Raw genomic sequence first — 26,166 nt, forward strand, 5'->3', positions numbered from 1 at the left:
GGAGCACGTCACATCACTGCCCCTTCAAACTAAGAGTACACATCAGAGGCACGGCCACGCTTACAAAATAATCCTCTAAGTCAGGGCCGTTCATAAATGATACGCATTTTTTAAAATACACAGAACTTACGGGCAATGTACGAAAAATGATAACAAATTTGGGTGCCTTTTGAAATTATGCCAGTCCCTAGATAATGAGTTTTTCTTTGCTTTAAACACATTAATATCTTAATCTGATTACTGGTTCATAAGGTGGTGGTCTTGAACTCAAACGCAGCATGTGGTGGTGAAAAAAACTGGACAGGACTGGGTTTAAATCTCAGTTTTGCCACTTATTAGCTATCTAGTGAGGGCGAATTGGTTCACATCTTTGAGCCCCTATTTCTTTCTTCACTCATAAATGGTAATATGAATGCCTTTCGTAGAAGACTGTGAAAATTAAATAGACAGTATAACATTTTGCATAATGTAATTCTCTACTCATGGTAGGTTCTCAGTAACTTTCACTTCTCTCCCCCCTTTTTATCTAATAATGGTGAAAACTATTCAATAAGTGACTGGAAAATTGCATGTGCAAATGCGGCTTCCAAAAATAAAATTAAATGGTGAGTGATCCTGGAGGACCTGTAACAAACAGCCTTATATAGCAGAGATGAGCGACACCCAACCGGCTTCAGCTCAAAACAAATAGACACAGGTTGTAATTGCTAAAAATCTGCAGAAAAGTGGCTCACAAGCAGTTTACCATAAAATAATTAAAGCTTATTTATGTCAAGAGGCCTTGGGAAAAAAAGAGAGCATAGAGCAATTTGCATTAGCACATTACCATCGGCTCCTGCTTTCCTTTCAATTAACAGACCAGCAGGTGCTCTCTGCAGTTAAAAAGATAAGCTACCGGGGAGGAGGATGAGTTTGGGGCTGACCTGCAGACACTGTGGTCTGCCTGCTGATTGGGTTCGTACCTCGCTGTACCAATTTCTGAGGTGTTAATTTAACTGTTCCTCTCTGTCACGCAGGTCTCGGCCCTGAAAAATAAGCTGAAGAAGCAGTCCACCGCGACGGGAGACGGGGTGGCCCGGGCGTTTCTTAGGGCACAGGCTGCTTTGTTCGGATCCTACAGAGATGCACTGCGATACAAACCTGTAAGCGTCACTTCAGCACTGTTTTCCTCTGCTGCTTTATAGTTCTTTGGAATGAGGCAAAATCAAAGCAGAACAAAAAATGCAACGTTTTAATAGTACACCTTAAAAAAGTATCACAAAGTTCTTTTAAAGTCCAGAATAATATGCTTTAAAACATTGTGTTCAATCTCTGATTTCTTGACTTTTTGGTCGTAGTTCTTTTGGTAACCTTTAGTTAATATTTCTCCATTCTTTTGCATATCACCTTACTTACTTCTCTATAATTGGAGTACTTATCTTTTAACTAATGAATGAGTTCTGTTAATGTATTTTAAAGTAACTACCCGATCTTCTTAAGATCATTAATAAATTAACCAGACAATTGGGTTTGTTAGATTAATGGGTTTAGAAATGACAAGTACAAAATGAAAGTTTAAAAATATTAGAACTTGAAAATTTTGCTTTATTTGGAGATTTACTGTCCTCCTGATTCATAACTTTTCTAAGTGGGCTCGTCTGTTTAGCATATCCCAGCTCATTTTGCCATTTCTTATTTTAATGCCCTAACAATGATTATTACATAGAATTGTTGCCAAGTTATTAGATGGTCCTAAAAGATAGAAATCAAAATGTATTTGTTTCTCTATCTGAATTATTAGTTAAGTATGTTACACTGCTTTTCCATGACCAGATAAATAAGCTGTAATGGGTTAAAAAAAAAAAAAAAAAAACCCAGAGACGATTTTAAGACCTGCTGTCTAGTAGGAATTCCATCATTTTCTAATTGTGTGACCATGACCCACTTCCTGACTCTCTCCAGGCTTCTTATTTGTAAAACGCGAATTTTTATACCTTTCCTGTCTACCTTTCAGGATTGGTGTGTAAACCCTGTCATCAAGTAGGAAGCATGAAACAAATGTGAATGGGTTATATTTTTTGTAAACTGACTTCCGACTTCGTTCCCAGCCAGTGGCTCTTCCATTCCAAGGAGTCACTGACTTGTTGGCAGGAGTCCTGCAGTGTGCAGGCAGGTCAGCTGCTGTCTCAGGGTGACTAGATATCTAAGCTGCATGCTAATCTCCTTGAAATACGCATGTATCTTACAGCATTATGGAGCTCATAGTTCTGTACACACTATGCGTATTACACATGGGGGAGTCTTTCAAGATTCTAGAGTTACAGGGTCTCATTCTTTAAAAGACTGGAAAGCAGTCATCCAGACCACGGTAGGGCATATTCATTTTCAAATCACTGAACATCAATGAAAACAAAAATGAATTTGAAAAACACAATTAGTGATTAATTTTAGTTATCAATTTTTTAAAAATAGCGATTAATTTCAAGTTTACCAGTACAGTTTTAGCCAGCAGCAAGTTACCTACTTTTAAGAATTCAAAAATGTGAGATCACACTAATGTGCTAACTAAATTAGAGGATGAGATCATGGACTCTAGCACCAGACGGGGTTAGGTCCCAATCCTCATCCTGTGACCCACTACTTACATGACTCTGAGCAAATAAACCTCAGTGCCCTGGTATATAGGTAGTGCTCTGTGATTTACCTATTATGATGAAAATTGACGTTTTAGAAATAGTAAAGTTGGTAAGGAAATCACATTACCATAACTAAAATAAAGTACTCGTCTCTGCTGTCCCCAAAGAAAAACAGTGGCATAAGCACGAGGTACTTTCAATTGTTGGACTTTTTCAGATATGCATGCTATTTTTAATACTCATCGTTCAATCTGATGATATTACACCTTTGTTAGGAACGCAAGGGAACTTTGATTAGGAAGCCACAGTAGAGGCTCGTCAGGAGAGGGGATGCTACTAGCCTGAAATCCAGCTGTTTTGTGCAAGGGTCTGTTTGACTCCTTTAGACTTGTGCACGCTGAAGGTGATTCTATGTCTTACACCTTCTCTGGACTCTCCATGTGCCTCTTTGGAGAGACTGGTTCTCTCTGACTTTCTCCTGACCCCGTGAAATTCTTTATTTCTATCCAGGGTGAGCCCATCACTTTCTGTGAGGAGAGTTTTGTGAAGCACCGCTCAAGTCTAATGAAACAGTTCTTGGAAACAGCAGTTAACCTCCAACTTTTCAAGCAGGTAAGAGCAGACTTCTACATTTCCTTCCGTAATGGAAGATGATAGGAATGAAACAGAAACGCGTAACACATTTTTATCACTGTTAAATTATGTCTAAACCCTGAGTGATATCTTTTCTAGAATTTCAAGAACTTTTTCTTTCTTTTGTTGCTCTATAGCTATCTATGGCATGGCACTGCAGAAATATTACGTAATAATAACTTTGCTATTAAAACATTCCTCATCGAAAGTGCTAAGCTGATGGTCTCTCTGAGGAAGAGCGATCACACACAGTAGAAAAAGCAACATGGCTAGTTTCATGTGAGGCATCTCAGTCTAAGGACTTATGTTGGTATGGTACATTGGTACAGTAAACAAACTATACATTTTATAGGACAGTCCCAATGTAATCCGCTTTATTAAAATCATAAATATGCAACTTTTTAAGCTTTGCAAGAATTTTCATAATCATAAATCAAAATTCAGAAAAGATTCATAATCATACTGTGTGTCTTGATTTGGGGCTTAGAAAATGTAATTGCTGTTTCAGAAAGCACTAGCTGAACATCAGAATTCAGAAAGTTTAGATGCTCATCTCATTGTGTGACGATAGCAAGTCTCTTAATTCAGGCTTGTCTAGTTTCTGTTTATGTAACTTAAGTTCTTAGCACTTGCTTTTCTTATTCCACATGACAATTTTAAGTGTAAAGTTAGCTATGTGAATTCAGTACTTAATGAAGAGCTATAGTGTGTCACAAACTGTGCCCAGGGCCAGGAAACAAACAGGAATAAAACATCAGTAATGCCCTTGAGAAGGGGACAATCTATTATAATAGAAATTTCTTTGAACTGTTAGGAGAAAGATACCATATACCTCGAAATAACCTTCAGATTACATAAGTAATTTTAATCGGATGATGACAAATCCATACTATTATCTGTATTCTGGAGAAGTTTTAAAAATAATCTGGGGGAGATATAACTGTCTCCCAATATGTAAAGATTTACCTTCAAGAAAGGGTTCCATTATCCAATACACAGCCTTAGGAGCAGACCAGGTCTGATGGGTTTCAGGATCAAAGATGTCTTGTGAATTTCCAAAGATGGAGTAGGTTAGTTAGTCTTAGACCTGTATTCCCCATTTCCCTAGCAGGCTCCACTATAGACTAAGTTCTTTCCCAAGATTGAAGGAGGATCAAGTGACAGTGTTTACAAATGCTGAAGTGCAGTCCTGAACTAGTCATCCAAACTGGTCATGCTTGTTGAATTCAGTATCAATACCTTTTTGTATTTTTATCTGACAAGAAGAGATAGTACTACCTCCCATTGTCAGAAATGAGTTGTGAAGATCAAGTTATAGGGGGGTCAAGGATTGAATGAATGGATAGAATATCTAACTTATTGCTTCACTTTGACCATAAGACTCTGTAGCTAGAGTCTTCTCGTTGGAAAAAGTTTAGATACAGTAAATTGTTTCTTTGTAGTTACAAAAAACACATATTTTTTAGTTGGGTTAAATCTTAGCTTTATCACTTAATAGCTGTTCATAAATATCTGTTTCTTTTTCTTTTAAGTAGATATATCACCACCTACCTCACACAGATGTGATAAGGTTTATGAATTAATACATATACACTGTTAGCACAGTACATAACACTTTGTAGAAACTCTGTAAATTGAAAGTGTCTGCCTCGTTTTTAGAGCAATTACATTAACAAAATACAAATCTATGCAGGAGTTTTTAGAGTCTAACTTGTCAAAAAGGCTAACGGTAAAATATGAAAATGGTCAAAGTAGAACCCATTATACAGACAACTTGGATAGTTTTACATTCATCAATTGACCATGTTCTTCAACTTGTTGTCACTTTATGACCCTTAAGAAAGTGATACTTGAAGCTAGACCTGGAAGGATTTAAATTTCTTGTTGACAGAGTTTTCCAAAACCTAGTACAGCATGAGAAGACACCATTATAGGCCAGTCTCATTCATGACCACAGATGCAAAAAAATAAATAAAATATTTGCAATGAATTCTAGTAATGTATAAAAAGGATACTACTTCATGAGCAAGTTGCATTTATTATTAATAAATTAAATGGCAGAAATTAAATGGCAGTTGCACATTAGGAAATCCATGAATGTAATTCACTACATTAGCTGATCATAGGAGAAAAATTATTAGATCATCTCAACAGATGCAAAAAATTTTCATAAAATTCACGATTAAAAACTAAAAAGAAAGAAAGAAGAAAGAAAGAAAAGTCATGAATAGAGATATTTTCAACAAATATCGTACTTACTATTGGAACACTAGAAGTTTTCCTCTAAGAAAGGTGCCACCTATTACCGTTAGAACTCCTAGCATATACATACACCGTTTAGCCAAAATAAATAAATAAAAATAAAGATTTAGAAAGGAAGACACCAAACTGACATTGTTTTTATTACTTGGAGGATAGAGACATGTTTTTTTAAGACATAAAAGACTAGCTTTATAAATTTGACTTCATTGAAAGTAACAACTTTGGGTCATCAAAAGACACCTGATTTTCAATACATATGACCCACCCAAGGGTTTAGAATCTAGAATTAAGAAAACAAACTTCCACATGTCAGTAAAAAAAAAAACATCCAATATAATTGTGCAAAACACTTGAATAAGCACATTCGAATGAGGAACTCTGAATGGTTAATAAAGATATGCAAGGTACTAAACCTCATTTGTAAAAACAATGAAATGTCACCTTATACTCACGAGATTGGCCCAATTTAAAAAAAATCAGAAAATCTCAAATTTTGGTAAAGGCCTGGAGCCGGCCAGGCACCAAGTTTCAACTGTTTATGAGAGTGTAAATTTGCCCAAGTTGTTTAGAAAAAACACTTTGGCACTACCACTTAAAGTTAAACATGCAAGTTTCTTATGACCCAGTAAATTCACTCTAAATTATGTACCGAAAATCATTTGCCAAAACTGCTCATAATAGCAAAATAGTGTTAGTAATCTTAGTTATTCCTCAGTATTGAAATGAATAAATTCTTATATTTATACATGAGATCACTACATAGCAGGTAAATGAACGAGCTGCCCCCAACTGAATATGAACGAATTAAGTGAAAGGAACAAATCGCTGAAGAATTAATATGATGAGTCCTTCATGCAATGTTCAACGGCAAGAAAAATTAAATAATTTAGTATTTAGGGAAATGTTTATGTGATAAAACTAGAAAGAAAGGGTAAGCTGAAAGGACTGTGGTCTTTTCTGTGGAGAGGGAGGGGCACACAGGGAGGGACCTTCTGAAGGGAACGTTCTGGTAGTTTGCTTTATCGTCATTATTTAAATGATTAATTACCGAAGTTATTACTATGTAAATTATTTAGGCATTGTATAAAAATAATATCTGTTACTGTCTCTGGATTAGGCAGTCATGGGCTGTCTTCACTGACAGCTGACTCTCTAACCGTCTTAGGCCTCAGTTTCTGCATCTGTAACATGAGTTAGACTAGAAGGTCACCGAGTTGGGCTACCTTTCGGCTCTAACATTCCACGATGCCATGAAATAAACACAGCTTAGACGGATGATGGCAGGTTCCATTTGGGTAAACTCCTCTGTAGATAATGACTTTGGAAGGGATCCCAGAAACCGCTTCTTTAGTCCACAGCTCTGACAGCACCATCGTTCTTTAGCTCACAGCTTTGCAAAGGTTTAAGCCGTTATTTTTAGATCTCTTACCTGGAACCTGGGTGTAGTCTGAAGATTACTTAATAGCATTCTACCTGTGTTGATTTCTTGTTTTTGATAAATGTACAATGGTTATGGAAGGTGTTAGCATTTGGGGAAGTTGGATGAAGGCTGTGTGGGAACTTTCTTCTTTTTTTGTAACATTTCTGTAAATCTGAAGTTATTTCAGAACAAATAAGCAAATTGCCAGAATGCCACCAATCGAACATTCACGTTAAGGCATCTTCATGTCTTCTAAATCTAGTCTCTTTCATGCCACCGTCATTATCCTTTGCACCCTGGGTTCTCCTGAGAGGATGGTTTTATAGTGAACGGGGCAAAATCCTGCCTCGATTCTTCGTAAATGCCTTTCTTGTCTGTTTACTTATTGGCATGTTGACTACTAATACTTCTTAAGATCCTCTCATTTCTTTTTATCTGTGATCTGTTTCTCCGGGCAGTTCCCTTAGTGTTCTTTATAACTACTCGTGCCTTCGCCTGGTCTCTACAGTCTTCTCAGCTTTATCCTTAGACCTTTATTTCTCTAACTCATACTATCTCACTGGGTTTGCTTATGTGAGACCGTAACTGTATGAATGACTTATATATGACGAGTCCCAAATATCTCTTTACCCAGACCCATATAAATGTAAACGTGTATATGTCTCTATATGTGTGTGTATTTACAGACATATCCATACCCACCCCCACACATGTACACACATCACCCATGTATATATCTGCACAGTCACACACATCGGACCCTCCTGCATCCCTTCTTCCGGGAGCTAGAGCTCCCCTGGTGCCTAAACCAGAACCTCACGACCAGCTTCTTCTCATGCCGTCGCCACCGACCTTTCTTGCATCCAGTTTCCAGTTACTTACTATGTTCTGTTGATTCTGCTTTCCAAATATTATTTAGATCTACATATTTTATTCTGTCTAATTTCAGTGCCCTGGTTTTACGTGTATGTTCTTTCATTTAGTCCCCTTTGACGCCATCCTTCATTCTGTTTTGAGAGTATTCTTCCTGAAAAGCAAATCCTATATCTTTCCCATTAAATTTAAGAGGAAGTTCAGCCCTCTAGCCTGGCACATAAAATCCTTCATCTTCTGGCGCCTAGCACTCCAATTTCTTCTCTAATAGTTCTCTAAATACCCTTGCTTATAGCCATTCTGAACAATTTGCTCTCTGAAAATGGTTTTGTGTCTTTATGCTTCTGAATTTGGATTGTAACAGGTGCTTATTAAATAGTAAGAGACTGAACGACAGTAATTATGAGTAAATAAGATAACATTTATTGAATGCTGACTTATGCTCGATATTGTGAATGCTTTATCTAATCCCGCTGAATCTTCACAATAACCGTATACATACTTTATTACTGTCATTTTGCAGGTTATAAACCAAAATTATACGGAAGTTAAATGACTTACCAAGAGTTTACAGTTGCTAGTCTGTGGTACAGCCAGGATTTGGTTCAGGGAGCCGTTAAGGTTTCCTGTCCCTCCAGGAATAAATGAAATTTTTGCCTGTTTCCTTCTCATTGCCTCTGGTTTGAATACTCTGTCTCCATTTTACCTCGCCCAACTCAATGATTCTTTAAGATTCAGTGCAGATGTCCCTTTTCTAGGCTCTCCATCTCCCAATCTTCTATAAATTTCTTTTAGCATTTTGGATTTGCCCCATATAATATTCATTGGTTGGTTTGGCTTTTTCTTGAGTTGTAAGCTTTGTAAAGATAAGGATCATTTTTAAAGTGTTTTTGTTTCCTCATGTCTAATATGCAATAGGCACTTAATATTGTTAAAAAAATAAAGAAATCAAATAAAAACTGGTGAGTGACTCCCTATTCTAAGGAATAGGCATGAAAATGTTTGGACAATTTTGGTAGATGAAGAGCTTATAAAATTGAATATAATGGAACTTATTTAGGAATAATCCAGAATTGTAGGAGTCAGATGTTACTGTGTTTTAAATTGAGTGGTGTCTATAATTTTAAACCTGGAGTCACATAATGGGGTATTGTGTAGAAGTGAAAATTCCCTGAGATCCGAGTACTTTATGTTTGGTGCTGTGACCCACTTTCTCTGACTTAATAGGCTACTGGATAAGGAGTGGGTCAAAAGCCAAATGTTTCCCTTTTATGTTAGCTAGAGATTTTGGAAGATCTTAGAAAGCTTTTAACGTAAACAATAAATTCATATAAATTTCTACATTTCCTATTAATCTTAAAAAAAGAAACATGATGGTTACTTATTTATGGTATTTAATTTATAGCTAATGCATTAGTAGGACTAAAGATACAACCGTTTGGAGTATGAGGAAGCATTTGACATGTGAATGGATGGGAGATAGTAATGTATCGAGCACATATTTCATAACGTGAAAAAAAGAATAAAAATGAAATGTGACATCGGGAAGCTATGGAGACGTACTGGCCCTAGGAAGGAGGGAGTGCACAAGGGCATGTAGCTTACCAGAACAAGGAGACATTTTTTAAAGCATCCCTGTTAAGTAATTTCAAGTAGTATCCTAATAGTGTTTCTCTCAGTGTGGTCTCAAACCACGGGTTTACCTAGAAAGTCTTTTGAAGACACATGTCCTCGATTCTCACCTTCAGCATTTCTGATTCAGGCCTGGATTAAAACCCAGGAACCTATGTTATTTATGAAATATCATAAAAAATATGCACACTAAAGTTTTAGAAACACTCGTCTAGGTAGTCTTTGTTCATTCTCTCATTCAACAGTAGAATCTGAGTGTCTACTGTACGCTAGACAGTGTTCTGTGGGCTGGGGTACATTGGAGAGGAAAGCAGAAAAGAATTTCTGACTCTGAATCTAGTGGGAGGGGGACAGACTAAATTAAATAAATTATGTGGCATGTTCAAAGATAAGAACTTTGGAAAAGCAAATAGACCAGGAAAGGGGGACTACCAGGGGACAGGGTGGGATTGCCACTTAAAATGGCACAGTCAGCATAGATTTCATGGAAAATGTGACATTTGAGCAACTTCTATAGGGTGATCAAAGATGGAAGCAGAGAGAAAGAAAACTTAGTAGGTGATTGCTGTAATCTAGGTGAGAGGTTATGGCAGTTTGGAACTGGTTCATGGAAGATATGGCGAGAACTGGTCAGATGATGGATCTATTCTGAAGATAGAGTCTATGTTCTGAAATATTTAATAACAAGTGAGAAAAAGAGGAGTCCCAGATGATCCCACAGTTTCTCATCAAGAAACTGGTAGGATGTCGTCATTTTATTGAAATGGGAAGATTGTAGGCAGGAGAGATGCTGGTGAGAAGAGTAAGAGTTACGTTTTGGACGTGTTACGTTTGAGATGTCTGTTAGGCCTCCAAGTAGGCTATTGGTTAGGCAAATGGATAAATGAGGCAGGGACACTATGACACTGGAGATTCAGGTTTGGAAGTCATCAGAATATGGACCGTATTTAAGCCATTGGACTGGAGACCAAGTGAGATTCCCCAAGGAGTGAGTCTCAATAGAAACGACAAGGGGTCCAGGAACTGGAAAAGGGGCAGGGCCAACAGCAGAGGATGCCAAGGGCGTGAGTGACCAGTGGGGAGGAGAGAATTCAGGACAGTAAGTTACCTTTGCAGCCAAGTGGAGAAAGAAAACCCAAGAGGAAGGGAGCAACGCTGTCAAATGCTCATGACAGTTCATTAAAATAAGAACTTGGACTTGACCGCTGGATTTAGTGATGTGAAGAACACTGACAGCTCTTTTGAGTCTTACTGTAAAGAGGAACTTGGAAATGGACTTGGCTGGAGAAGTAAGTGGGGCCAAGAGGAGAAATGACGCACGTTCGTAGGCCCTTGGGAAGCTCTAGTGGAGAAGGAAAACTGTGTTGAGGAGAAAGGAGGGAAGTTGTTGTCGGAGTTGGCTCTTTGTGAGAGCACAGTCCTCCGTGTGTGACAGGGAGGAGGCAGAGTCTCTGGGGGAGGCCACAGGGGAGGGCGGGAGATGGGATGCTTAGAGCTTGCGGGAGTTCTCATGTAATTGCTTCAGTTTGGGGTTGTTTTTCCCCCAGTGAAATTAGGAAGCTAGTTCATCAGCTGAGAGAGAATGGGGTGGGAATTGGACATTTAAGGATAGAGAACGTAGGAAATAGACGGTAGGTGATGGACTGGAGAAGAAACAGAATTGTTTGACATTGTCCAGAGCGCATCTGAGATTACAGATGACGAGTGTCGTCGTGGCCGTGGGTTTGTCCCTAGACACCTGGAGGCCTGCTGGGGACATGCCTGCTCCTGCTCTTCCGCATTCCTTATGCTGTGGTTCTCTTTCCCCAAAACCCGCCTGGCTTCCTTCCCTCCCACTCTCAAGTCGGGGCTCAAATGTCATCTCCATCCTGGTCTACACCCCAACCGCACTCCTGAAAACGGAAAGTTTCATGAGAGTTGCCCACACTCCCCAACCTCCCTACCGCAATTCTGTTTTATTTTCCGACACTCACCACCTTCTCACATACTAAATAATGTATTACATTTCTTATTTCATGTATTTATTCCCCCCCCACTAGATGTTTAAGCATCACGACAGCTTGAATTTTTGTCTTGTTTCATTCATTTTTGTATTTCAGTTATCTAGAAAAAGTACCCAGCATAAACATTCAATTACATATTTATTGAATGATTCAATTCATAATTCTTCAGTCCTGTGGTCATGACGTTCAACAGACTAAATTCTGGAGCAAATTATTTAATGTCTGTCTGTTGATATACCTGGAAGGTACTATTGTCCCATTAATGTTGTTTGAAATTATTAGTTCTAATCATAAATTGCACTGAATGGTCTTATTATACTCTTCAAAGTGTTCTCCTGGTCATTATACCATCGTAGTCTCATTTAGTATATGTAACAGTCATATGATTATTTCATCTTTGAGATGCAATAAAAATAATTTATTTCTAGTCCTTCACGTACTTAATTCTCTTGATTTAAGCTCTAAAGCGACTTACCCACTTGTTACAGCAGTTTGTATTTATATACAGCTACTAACTGAGCACCTTACTTTTAGTAGGTGTCCATACGTATCTGGTGACTTAATTTATTGTAACAATTTAGTGTACTTTTCACTTACCTGCCCAGGTTTATTGCGCATTTATAAGATGAAATATTTAAATCAGACTACTTATTTTTTTTAGCCCAACACATTATATAGAAAGGAAATTGTAAAGATCCACAAGAAATTAATATATTTTAAAAATAAATTTTAACCATGTTGAGTTTTTTTCCTTTAAATTACTAAACCTTTCTGATTCATTTAAAAAATGTATTTTTCTCTAGCTCTCAAGAATTCCATTTTATTAGGTTAGTTATCTTCGTGCCCAAGAAGTGTTTCTTATATGAAATAAATGTTTTCGATACGGCACTTGCTCCTCCAGGCTGAAGAAGGCATCTGGGGGTGTAGGTGTGTTGATTGTGTGGCTCTCATGCCTTTGCTGCTTCACTGCCATCCAAGGCTGTCCTGTTACCACAAAAATAGCTCCCCGTCTTCCTCTGCCCCAGCGTGGCAAAGAATTGCACCATTGAGCCTCTCTCTCAGAACAATCTTTTTTTGAGGTTTTATTTATTTATTTATTTATTTATTTATTTAAAGAATCAAGTATTTCTTTAAAAATGACATAAGAATCTTGAAATTTAATATTGTCGTCCTCAGAGTTTTGATGGATTGATTGCAATTAAGTATTTATATAACGTATGTCGAGACCCCTGAAGACATTGGAACACTGATTAATAGCTTAGCTTGTTTGGGGGTTTTAGGTTAAATGCCAGATGCACTGACTGGTGAAGAATTAAAGAACTGTGAAAAGCCTACAATTTATCTGTTAGAGGAAAACTACACTCCTATTGGTCTACTGACCATATATTCAAGTTTAATCTGTGAATCTGATCAGAACAGAATTCTTTGTATTTTTGTAAAGAAGTTAGCCATCAAGTCCTACTCTTTATATTTTATTGCATATGTAAAACATTTATATTTAATTGTATTTTAAAGATTGAAGTGATGATATTCATTTAATAATATTGCTGACTGAAGTACATTTAAAAACAACAGGTAATTTCTTTAAAATGACTTACTGTTCTATTAAGATGGTTATTTGCGGTAAAAACACTTTGAAAAACCTTGGCGACATCAATATCAAAAAGAGTAAGAGGAAGCACTTTTGCTGCTTAAAAAAACGTTTGCCCCATAATCTGTCACATCACTCTAAGGTCATGTCACAAGGATTGACAAAATCCAGTCCTTGCAACTGTTGATGATCTAAAGGGAATAATCTTCAGGATTATATATATTTAATTTAAATCAATTTCATCTATTTATAATTTAAAATAGAATGATGGAATCCACATATGCAATTATGTCTGTGAATTTTTTTTAATTAAAGTTTATTAGGGTGACAATTGTTAGTAAAGTTACATAGATTTCAGGTCTGTGAATTTTTTTGAGATTTCCAATTATGTTTTAGTGTGATTATTTTGCACATTTTGTTCCAAGTTTGATTTTCACTTTTGGAATAAAAACCAAATTTTAAAATCGATGTAGAAAGCATCATCTTAAAGCACTCTTAAATTCCTTTAAAAATCTACTTGCAACCTAATTTTATATCTGTAGCATTTCTATTGTTATTAGCAAGTGTTACTTGTCATTACTTACAATACCAAAGAAATTCTTCCAAAAGTTCTTTCAGTTACCTAAAGTTACGTGTTTGCTAAATGATGTGGGGAGCTATTAATCAAGCCACATGTTCCAGGACATTATAAAGTCATAGCTTTTCCAACAGATAATATTTTTAGGTCAAAATTATTTCTATGCAATAGTAGCTAAAAATTTCTGATCTTTTCTACTTATTATGAAATGCTCCAGAGTTATTAGAGTGATGTGTGACCATGAACCAACTCCATTTGGGGGGAGTGGGGGAAAGCTGTTATTGAGTCAAAACGAGAAAAAGGAGTTGAGAGAACTCTTACCATCAGCATTCCTTTACAGTAATACCACTTCTCGGTTTCTTCCTGTGTGTCTGTATTTGTGTGTGTGTGTATAATGTCTGTGTGCACACAAAATCCATCTTTAAGAGCAAACATTTTCATTAAGTATCTATGCTGATAAGTGTGTGGCTGTCACTGACAGAATTGTTTGCCAAAGCAGTGATAACACGTGGCATTTAACCAAGTGATTAATTTCTATTGGCTCAAATCACTAGTTTAGTAACACAAAGTAGTTACTCATCCTCAAAAACGCATCATCAGTAAATACTTTGAGATTTATCTCTTTTTAGACTTGCACCGTTCCACTCAAACTAAAATGGATGGATATTTCCAGTAAATACAAAATTGAAAACCTTTTAAAAAGTTTTGTAGTCTTAATCTTTAAAGCAAATTAAGTCCTTTAAAAGGATGTCTTAATTTGTTCCAACTGTCAGTAATGTATTACTTTAAATTTATCATCCTGCTTCACCTTATTTTTTTTCAAAATGATACTTAGTCTATCAAATTAGATAACTTTAGTTTGATTTATAATGCATGTTGAAAATGTGTGCAAGTCAAATTTTACAAACATATTAACCGCTTTACTTAGCAGTTAACCATTTATTATATGTAGCAGATGCCAACATTATGTTACACCTTTTATCTACAATCGAATGAAATTAATACATCTATACATTATAATTATTTAACTTTAAACCCGTGGAAAATAAATGACCATTAGCTTTGTTTCAGTATCCTTCAGTCTTTCAGCAAACATTGATCCATTTCAGGATTTTTCTACGTATTGAAGACGCACACACGAGCAAGTGTTCCTTCCCTCATGGGGTTCAGAAACTGATAGAGGTGGAAAAGGTGGTGGCAGTGGGAAAAGTGGACTTTCTCGTTTAACAGTTATTCTCTGCCTACAATATAGGCGCTTCAGAGTACTTTAATTAGCGCTCACAAAACCCCATAAGGTGTTTATTATTATTCCCATTGCACCGAGGGGAGACAGTCTCAGACATGGCAAGTCACCCACATCACAAAGCTCATAGGTGGCAGAGTTGTGACCCCGGGACTGTCACAGTCGACTCCTGTTCATTTTCATTTGTACTGTTGGGAACTTCTTGTGTGCCCCGTATAATGAGAATATAAAATGGGTGATGTGTGCTCTCTGCCCTCAAAGAGTTCTAACTTGTATTAGAACACTCATACTCTTAAAAAAAAGACAAAAGCCAGCACTGTCTCCTGTTAGGCTATGTCTCGTTGAACTCGTCTTACCACATTTTGGGTCAAAACCATTCTATGATAATACAAAGGTAGCTCAACCGCCTTTTGAACAGGACTCTGTGGATTCATTTGCTGTGCATTCTTTCTTAATTTCGATCTGTAAGAGATTTCTGCCTCAAAGTCTTACAACTGATGTGACTTACTGCCAATTATCTTAAACTGCTTCCCTGTGCCTCTCTCAGTTTTGTCTGTGAACCATTTAAATAGAGGGCAGAGTAAGAGGTTTGTTTTTGTTAAGTAAGCTACGTTATTTTTAATTCAGCTAAATTTTAAATTTCCAGGGTGAAAAAATAGTGACTAGGATTAATTAGTTCCGGGATGAAAAATGGACATTTTGTGTTAACCCCTCATCGTCACGTCTACACGTCACACATCTTTTAAGTCTTTTCTACGTTTATCTTCTGCCTCTTATGCAAGGGGGCTTTAAAGGAATGTCACATTCATTATGCATGGAGAAATCTCAAAACATGTACGATTTTTCATAATCCTAGAGCTACAAATTTCAGATGACACAGATGGACAAAATAAAAAGTAACTGAATACAGTGGTACCTTGGTTTTTTAATGTAATCCGTCCGGAAGACCGTTTGAGTTCTGAAACATTCGAAAACCGAGGCACAGTTCCCCATAGAAAGTAATGCAAAATGGATTAATCCGTTCCAGACCTTTAAAATCAACCCCTAAAACTGCACAGTTAGCATGAATTTTGCTATTTAATGATACCATACATCCATAAAAATTTACAGCGTTCATAAGCTGAATGTTCATCAATGGAGACGTTCGAAAACCAAGGTACTACTGTACCAGTAATCTACATGTGTGTAAAATCTACCACTGGTTGACACCTGGGGGTATTTTTCACAGTGCAGCATCAGTTCCCCCAGGACTCTGCTGGGCTGTGTGTGTAGGAACAGGGTGGGGTGGGGCCCATGACGATGGGACGAACTCTCCAGGGCCTCCGCAGTTTGAAAGATCCGCAGGTGCTTTTGAGAACGTCTGTTTCCCACTCCAATCTCTTCTTTCTGAATGCTGAAAACTATTGTTTAAAAGAACCTTCGACAGTCTAGTCAGTATGTGTTTACCCGAAATATCCTCAAATTCATAATCATAGTTCTGATCATTCAGTCAATCCGTATGCCGGGAATTCTGGGGGTCGTACTCATTTTACTGTTAAATGGTTAGAATCATCTCATCTGGTGCTCCTTTATGCTTCAGGACGTAATAGTTTAGATGAGGGGTCTTCTGTTTCACTGGATGAAGTTAATCTCGAAACCAGCAATGCCTAACATTCCCCAGACTCCTGCTGTGCAGAGACTGTGCTAAGCACACACCGAGGTTAATTTAATTGAAGGCTAGCAGCAATGCCATGGGGCAGATACTGACAGCACGGAGGCCTGGTGGGGAGGACACAGCCTCGGGCAGGGCCAGCCGTCCAGGGCCTGTGATCTTCACTTCCGCACTCTCCCTTTCCTGTTAATGAAGTTAGTCTGCACTGTGTACACTGGTGATTTAAGTAATTAGCTGTGTTTACTGAGTACCTGCTATTTCTATTGTTGGAGAATTTTCTTGTGTGTACACTTGTATCTGTGTCATTGATATTTGTACATTGATACATTGAGTGGCTGCTGTTACTGTCTTTGCTATAAGTAAAAATGTAATCTTAAGCAGTTAATGAAAATGAACATATTTGACACTTTTTAATTTCAGTTCATCGATGGTCGACTGGCAAAACTAAATGCAGGAAGGGGCTTCTCTGACGTCTTTGAAGAAGAGATCACTTCAGGTGGCTTTTGTGGAGGTAAAGACTGGTTCCAGTAGGATTATTGATTGTCTGAATAACAGTTCCTATGAATAACAATCCACTTGTGTCTGATATAAGCTACTGTCTGCGACAGCTATTTTCTCCTAAACATACAATGTTTTAGGTACATGTTCTCATGTCATAGCAGCTATGGTACTACCTTGTTTTGTCTGCTATCTGTTACTCAAGGCTTTAGATGGCCTCATGGATTGGTAGGTGTTTGCCTGGAGGGATAATCTCTTCCTCTTCCTGGACGTAAATGTCACAGCAATGCAGTTAGTTTCTATCATCCTGCTTTTCCTCCTGACCAGTATTCTCGGCTAGAAAAGTGACTAGTGATGGTGTCGACTGAGCAAGAATGGAAGAACTGTGATTATAGTTGGAAGAGTAGATGGTAATATAATCTGCTGTTTCAGAAATAAAGGTTTGAACCTACAGCTGCTTCTACATTGTTAGAAAGTGTTTTGTTACAGAAATCTTTACCTTTTTCGCCTTGCTGACCACTGCAGCAGTAGGGAGAGACTTTCCAGTTTTCCATCCCACACCCTCATTTGTCATTGTGAAAGCAGTCATGTAAAGCAGTGGAAGGAGTCATACTATTTCGTTTGTGCGAAGCACCCTGTAGATGATACCCTACTTTATTTAATATAATTAACTTTAAACAGTTCCATTGTTTCAAATGTAAATATTCAAACAATGTTATAATTATCTAGACAATTAACAAATTATGAACTGATAGTTTGTTAGACCGCCCAGTATATATAGTCCTGCCTCTGGTAGAGACCTGTGCTAGTGTCCTATTCATTCGTTCATTCATTCATTCATTCTTTCATTCATTCAGCCGTATTTGCTGAGTGTTTATTATGTATGAAGCAGTGTTCTAGGTATGGGGTGAACTAAAGAAACAAAAATCCTGGTGTGTTCATTTAGGTATAATAGTAATTTCTCCACTTACCTGTAGGTTTAGTTTGGAAAAAAAATTACTTAGTCTCTGTGTGAATAAACAGTTGCTAGAACTGAGAAATAAAATGTGAAAAGACAGATAGTAATAAGTACTCATCTACAGATTTCCCCATATTTAATTTTATGCATAAATAAGGTTTATTTTTTGTAGAATAAAATAAAAAACCGTTGAGGTAACTTGTTCACTAAACGAGCTCCAAATGAGCTGAGCATTGTAGACCTTCATCTGATATGAGTATAGCATTTCATTGAAAGCATTTAGCTTTGGGAAAAACTTAGTTTACTTGACTCAGCAAGTAAACTGAACGTGGAATCATTCAGCTCCTGTCTTTCCTCAGCTGATAGGTCAAAATTTAGCTTCAATGGAACTTTTGTGTTAAAATAAGGCTTTTTTTTTTTTACTTTTCAACTCAGACAAGCAAAATATTGTCAGCTTATAGACAAATTGCTTGAGGCATCTATTCAGTATTTACATAACTGCTGTCTCATTATCTTTATGACCCGTGGGGCTGGTATCTTTTATGGAATTGAAGATGACATCTTGTGACAGTGATGGGGTGGAACTATGATCTTTTTGTATAGTTAAATTCTGTAGTCATAACCATTGGTTAAGATTCATTAACCATGGGTCCAGATTCCTCTGTACTAGAGAGGAGGGTAGGTGGCTTTTCTGGTGGGGTGGGGGGGATCACGAACAATTTTCACTGTAGGTCTTATTGTTTAAAAAAGAATAGGAGAATATTGATCACCAGTTGACCTGTGACTTAGAGACTGCTGTATTTCAGTACAACTCAATGCCAGCCACTTTGTTGTTCTTTCTGAAAACGAAAAAGGCTTTGAATTCTTATCTTAATGTAGGCGAGCGATACAGATCCAAAAGCAAACATAGCTCAACGAGTATTAATTTCAGTAGGTACAACAAGAAAGTACATTAAAAAATTATACCTGGCTATCAAGTGTTATTTTTTAATTATTATGTTTTAGGTTATTATCCTAGAGGTATGCAGAGATTATTCTTAGAAGAAAATAAAGCAAAATTCATCAGGATTTAAAACAGAGATGAATAATCTAATAAAATTAATAATGTTCTTATAATGAGGATTTATATACATAGTTCCAAAATAGTTCCTAGAGGTCAGCTCCGAACACTTGTCATCTAGACGCCATTTGTGAGAAAGAAGAATATGTCTGTGTGATGATATTGAACTGTTTGTTCTTCAAAGAAGCAAACTGTTATAACTTTCTCATTTCTTTCATAGTTATGGTAACAATTACAGTCAATGTGCATACTTACTGAGTATTAACGTGTGGCAGAAGCTCTTACAAGAGCTCTGCAAATATCATCTCATGTCACCCTCAGCTCGCTAAGAGGCACTTTGATCACCCTCATTTTTATGAGGGTGCCAATCTCAGTCATTCAGTCAAGGTCACAAACTAGTCGTGCCAGACTCTGAACTAAATTGGCTTCAAAGCTCTCGCTTTAATAACTGTAATATTGCTTTCTGATGATAAGAGATCTTCTTAATTAGAAGACATTCAGTAAACAAGAGCAGTGCCCAAGCCTTCTCTACTCTGACTGGGTAAAAGTGAAGTTCCTGTCTCTTCTGAATATCTGTTGAATCACTCTAGGAGAAATCAACATTCACTGAGGCGAAAGGAGATGTTCCTTTAAGCAAAACTGGTTAGGAAATTTCAGAAAAGCATCTCGTATCTCCCCTTTCTGGACCATTGCAGTGGCAGCTTGTAGACCACTGTCCTTGTTACTAATATGCACGGTTATGATCAAATGAATTTATCATTTGTGCATTATGATAAAATGAATTGATAATTACTGTGGCGCTGATTAAAATCGTACCGTACAGGACAGTCATCCACAGAACACGAAAAGTCACTCTGAGCCTGGAACCATGGTCGATGATTGTGAGTGCAGGTTTTCAAAAGCTGTGTTCCGCCCTGTGAGTCCCGGGGTCAGGATTGTTAAAGAAACCCATGCCACTCCTGATTCCTTTCAGAAGAACCCGGTAGAATGTTCTTCCTGATCAGGAAATGTGGAAAGAAAGGGGAGAGTCCCCACTGAGCTGAAAAGGTAATAGAAGAGGACACAAGTAGAACCAAGGATGCAATTAGATAAACACAAATATTGGCCTCTAAAAGCAGCTAAGGAATATTGAGTAAGAACATTTCTATATGTTGTCTTCATTGCCAATAAAACTAGTTCTTAAATCTATTTCCAATGATCTAAGCTTTAATATGGAGAAACGTTTTTAGGTTGATGTGTAGCGTGCACGGGTACTCTCCGCGAATAGCATTTGTTTCTTCGTTAGTTTTCTGTATAATCTCATCACTGTTATATTTATTTAATTCTATTTATTTTTGTTACTGACTAAGGTTAGCAAAGGAATTTGAAGGGGTAGTAGGGAATCATCAGTTTTAGTGGCATTTCTGGCCTCGCTGAACAATTTAAAATAATCTACATTTTTTGTTTTTGATAAGTAACTACAAGTTACTGGAATTTAAACAAATACATTGGAAGAGAAAGTCTTCGTGCAAGTGAGAGAGATATTTTGTCCTTGGATGAGAGAAAAGTGCTTGTTTGATTAACAAGAACAATGTTAAGAATTTCCTCTATAATGCTTATTATTCCCATAACACAGGACTTTAATAGAAGAACTCGGGGATTTTTTTGGCATTCAGATTCACTTTTAAGAAGAAAAACAGCCTTAACAAAATTATTTTCGTCAAAGAATAATGTGCTTGTCTCATAAATTTTGTGGAATAGGAGCCTTCATCTTAAAAGCACTAAATTAAAGAGGACAAGTATCCTTAAACTGTTTGAACGGGAATCGACCTAAATTGTACCACATTTTTCTGAGGGCAGTTTCTCCAGGGACTTCCTGTTTGCCCCTGTGCCACCAAATCCCAGATTCTTATTGCTGATTCTCCACTCTCAGCTGTTTCTTCTCAAGGTATCAGCTTAGAGCGGCCCCTTTTCCTTTTTAATGGATTGCTTTGAAGTGATACAGAGGCACTCTCTATAACTTAGGTTTTAACATCTTTTATCCAGCAGCCTTTTGTTCAGGTGGAGTTTCAGAGTGGAAGGACTAATGAACCAAGAACTCAAATACCTAGATTTGCTATCCTTGGGAACTTGAGCAAATAAGGGATCTGCTGAGAACCTCACTTTCCTCATTGGCAAGTTATGCAACATAGCAGCCAACCCTGATGGTGTGTCTGTGACGTGATGGGTACTGCACTGAGCGTTGTTGCAGACAGCTGAGAGACCTGGTCCCCCATCCCGTGGTTCGCAGAACACAGTGGGCCTGTGCTCTCAGACCCCGTGGACCCCAGAGCCACTTCCTTCTCATGGCCCTGTGCCACCATGATACCGCCTGTTTTGGTGATTTTAGAGTAGAAAAACAGCTCAAGTAACGTGCTGTCGGTAGAAACGTTTTGTGAGCTGTAAAGAGCTGGAGACGAGCTATGTGTAATGCTATGTGTCAGTTATACCTCAAGAACGGAAGAGGGACCGTCTGTTTTAGGATTGTTTGTACCGGAAAGCCTCTGAGCAGCCATTGGGACTTGGTGAAATCGAACTAAAGTCACTTGGTATAAAACATCACGTTAGACTAGTTGTTGTGGCTTTACTTATTTATTTTGCCTTCTCATATCATCTTGTTGACTAAATTATCCTCTTTGGAGCTGAATATGTGATTGCTGGTTTTATTAGAACTCGTTTTGTCAGCATTTGAGCTTTCTAATAACCATGGTGCTCTGTAGCCTGAGCTGCTTCTGTTTCACATTTCCATGGGTGATATCTTTCAAGTTTGGATTTCCAACTAGAGAATGTTTCAAACTATAACTGCAGTTTAATTGCACTGAAATAAAGTTTGTTATCAATTAATGTTAATATTTAACAACCATAGAATAACCTTTTTGGTCCTCAAGGTTCTTTGCAGTTTTAAATTCCCTTCTAGTTTTTTTTCCCTATTCACTTGAAATGTTGTTTTAAAAAGAATCTAGTTACATAAAAGAGGCAAAACTTTTACAAAATGACATAGACATAAACATTGAAAATCAGTTTAAAAGACATACATGGGAATTTTGACTTCAAAGAGAGGTTGTGTTTCCCCTCTGAAGATAATATTAAAATGAAAGACGATAGATTACTTTAACATATTAGCTTCATATGTGAGAAAGGAAAAAGTGTATTTTAAAAAATGGTAATTACTGTGTTCCTAAGAATTAAAGCAATTTATTAGTTTTTATGATACATGCTTCTTTCACATTGCAGATAAATAAATTTGCTTACTGGAATCCTGGAAGACTAGTTCTTGATGAATTTAGGTTTATGGATTTATTTTTCCTTTTTCTAAATTACATTTATTGAGGTGCTATTGGTTAATAAAATTATGTAGGTTTCAAGTGTGCAATTCTATCATATGTCATCTGTATATTACATTGTGTATTCACCATCTAAAGTCAAATCTCTTTTTGTCACCATATATTTGATCCCCTTTATCCTTTCTGCTTCCCCGTTGCCTCTTTTCCCTCTGGTAACCACTAAACTGTTGTCTATGAGTTTTGTTTCTTTATTTGTTGTCTTGTCCATTTGTTGCTTTCAGTTTTATATCCCACATATGAATGAAAGCATATGGTTCTCGACTTTTTCTGTCTGACTTATTTTGCTTAGCATTGTAATCTCAAGATCCATCCATGTTGCAAATGGCTGTATTTCATCTTTTTTTTATGGCAGAGTATTATTCCATTGTGTATATATAGCACATCTTTATCCAATCATCTATAAAAGGATGCTTCAGTTGTTCCCATGTCTTAGCCACCATGAATAATGCTGCAATGAATATAGGGGTACATATTATCTTTACGGTAAATGTTTTAGATTTTTTGGGGTAGATACCCAGAAGAGGATTGCTAGGTCATATGGTAATTCTATTCTTAATTTTTTGAGGAACGTCCATACTGTTTTTCCTAGTGGCTGTACCAATTTACGTTCCCACCAGCAGTGTATAAGGGTTCTTTTTCTCCGCCAGCCTCTCCAAGATTTATTATTTGTCTTGTTGATGATAGCTATTCTTACAGGTGTGAGGTGGAATCTTATTGTGGTTTTGATGTGCATTTCCCTAATGGCTAGTAAAGTTGAGCATTTTCATATATCTGTTGACTGTTTTCTTGGGAGAAGTGTCTGTTCAGGTCCTCGGCCCATTTTTTAATTGGATATTTTTGTTGTTGTTGAGCTGTATGAGTTCTTTATATATTTTTGGATATTAGCCCCTTATCGGAAGTGTTGTTTGCAAATAATTTCTCCCATTTGGTTGCCTCTTTGTTTTGTTGATGGTTTCTTTTGCTGTGCAGAAGCTTTTTAGTCTGGACAGTCCCATTCATTTATTTTATGGATTTATTTTGATGAAATATTCCTGACATCATATTTTTATGTATTTCAGGGAACTCGAGATCATATCAACAATGGGTACATACAGTCAAGGTAGTGATAACCCGTCAAAGTTTCCTCTTTTCGTTGTATGTGAAAGTATGCTATTTATACTTACGCTATTTATTGGCAATATTTGAAACATTTGTATATTTTCTCACATTTAACGTTTTTTATTTTATGCTTATAGTTTGTTGATATTCATAAATATAATTTTAAAATGGAAAGTTTTTATCCAGAGGCAAATGGCTTAGTTTGAAAAGCAAGATTTTTCTGTCACTTTGTATTATATTCCAGAACATGGAATTAGGTGAAGTAAGATTTGATGGGAGTTTTATCGTTTCTGGTAATGTGTTTTTGTTAATATGATTTTTAAAATATAAAACTCTCTTCTACAAATTGAGACTTTATTGTCCAACATTAAAACAGTTGATAAACAGTTGAATGTATTTCTTTTTTATTAAACTTCAAATATATACCTATTACTGGTCATATTGCCCAAGTCTGCCTTAACTGCAAAGATGCAATGATTTTTAAATGATGATTACACTGACCAATAAAACCAAGTGGAATGTGTACATTTTGTGTGAAATTACCATAGTACATAAGAACTTGAAAACACTAAGCATGAAATTATTTTTGTAGGTCTTTTTTTAACTTGTGAGTAAAGCTCTTTTTCTAGTCTATTGATAAAGCTGTGTTTTCAGCACGATCTGGCCAAAATTTTTTGGAAATGAATTTCTGTTTTTCGTTTTCAGAAAGGAGGTGCGTTGTTCAACTCAGCAATGACCAGAGCAACTCCCGCTGTGCGGACAGCGTATAAATTTGTAAGTTTTCTTTTGATATTTAAAAATCCTATTGGTAAAATTTTACACTTTCCCAGCTGATAGACATGTAAGTCTAGAATATTTTCTATTTTTCTTTTAAACAAGATTTTAAAATTTAAGAGTTAATACTGACCAAAACAAATTCAAGTATTAAAATTATACCATTCTATAGACAGGATATTTTCTTTATATAATCTAAAAATGGTTCTTTATTTTATTTCAAAGCTATTCATCAGATTGTGCACTCAGATTGAAACAGTCCATGATGAAGTGCCATTTTTTGAGATTTGGTTCTTTAATTTACCATCGTATCTTAAATTCTCGTTGTGTACTTGAGGCTCAGGTAGAAAAAAAATAGAAAAATATGGTACGTTCTCTTCCCTCAAAGATGCTTTGACTCTCTGTGATTAAAATTCTTCATTGAATCTACATGGCTTATAGTAGAACAACCAAAATAAGACCAACAGCAGCAGCAATAAATAAATAAATAAATAAGTAACAAAATTAAATCTCTTTACTATGAATACCAAGGCCCTTCAGGACTCGTCGCCTCCGACATCCTGCTTCCTTCCCCTGAGACTCCCTGCTTCGCTCCCCTGAGCCTTCCGTATTTCTGTAGATGCTAAGCTGCTCCTCACTTCATCAATTCATGATGTCCTCTTCTGCTTCTCTGTTCTTACACGAGTCAGTCCTACTAATTGGAACCCCCGTGTCTTAGCTTTTATCCACCTAGTAAACACCAATTCATCCTGTAAGACAGTTTAGGCGCTAGTTCCCCTGGAAAAATTTCCCCAACCCCACAGAAGAAGAGTTTCTATACTTTCTTCCGTGTTCCACAGAACTTGTGGACATACCTGTGTGTCAGATGGTCTGTGTACATCTTTGTCTCTAATTTTAGACCAGTAGCTTCTTGAGGGAGGAGCTAGTGGGTTAGTATTCAATAAAGCTCTTTTTACATTCAATAGGTCATATATATCTTACATTTCTAAAAATATCCAGGGCAGTAGTTCTGATTTTATGAGAATTTACCTTCAAATGCTTTCTTATAAATAAATTGATGTGATTTAATTAATAACAGAATAATATATTTTAATAAGTTTAGAACTTAAATTATTTTCTTGACTTATAATTTCTTTTTCTAAAGATTTTATTGGGGAAAGGGAACAGGACTTTATTGGGGAACAGTGTGTACTTCCAGGACTTTTATTTTCCAAGTCAAGTTGTTGTCCTTTCAATCTTACTTGTGGAGGGTGCCATTCAGCTTCAAGTTGTTGTCCTTTCAGTCTTATTTGTGGAGGGCGCAGCTCAGCTCCAGGTCCAGTTGCCGTTGCTAGTTGCAGGGGGCGCAGCCCACCATTCCTTGTGGGAGTCGCTGACAGCCTTCAGAGTTAGGAGCTCGGAGCTCCAACTGCCTGAGCCACCGGGCCAGCCCTTGACTTATAATTTGATGTATATGTAGTTACGCTTTCTGGTTTTAAAAATCTATTTCAAAGATTACATTTTATAGTAGAGAAGCTAATCTACACAGTGGATTCAAAAATACACAGAAACAGACTCACAGATACAGAGAACAAATTGATGGTTACCAGATGGGAGGGGGGTTGGAGATCTGGGTGAAAAAGGTGAAGGGATGAAGGAGTACAAATGGCAGTTACAAAACAGTCACGGGGATGTAAAGTACAACATAGGGAATATAGAGAGCAATATTGTCATAACTATGTATGGTGTCAGATGGGTACTGGACTTACTGGGGTGATCACTTCATAAGTTATATAAATGTCTAATCACTCTGCTGTACACCTGAAACTAATATAACATTGCATGTCAACTGTAATTGAAAAATAAATTTAAAAAACGAAATAATTTGATATATAAAAATAAAAAACATACAGTGCCCAAATCTGAACTATTTGAAG

At 36.9% G+C, this 26,166-nt stretch overlaps 1 protein-coding gene across 6 annotated transcripts in view; it reads left to right on the forward strand.

Moving 5' to 3' along the window:
• DENND1B (DENN domain containing 1B) overlaps nt 1-26,166 on the forward strand; it is a 182,410-nt gene that overhangs the window by 127,729 nt on the left and 28,515 nt on the right. For all 6 annotated transcript variants that reach the window (XM_033099525.1, XM_033099523.1, XM_033099527.1 and 3 more), the window contains 5 exons: nt 1,017-1,142; nt 3,126-3,227; nt 16,921-17,011; nt 23,437-23,477; nt 24,182-24,250. In XM_033099525.1, the coding sequence (XP_032955416.1) occupies nt 1,017-1,142; nt 3,126-3,227; nt 16,921-17,011; nt 23,437-23,477; nt 24,182-24,250 (429 nt within the window). The remainder of the gene's footprint in view (nt 1-1,016; nt 1,143-3,125; nt 3,228-16,920; nt 17,012-23,436; nt 23,478-24,181; nt 24,251-26,166) is intronic.

Source organism: Rhinolophus ferrumequinum, chromosome 27 (assembly GCF_004115265.2).
Source record: "Rhinolophus ferrumequinum isolate MPI-CBG mRhiFer1 chromosome 27, mRhiFer1_v1.p, whole genome shotgun sequence".
NCBI classification, from domain to species: Eukaryota; Metazoa; Chordata; class Mammalia; order Chiroptera; family Rhinolophidae; genus Rhinolophus; species Rhinolophus ferrumequinum.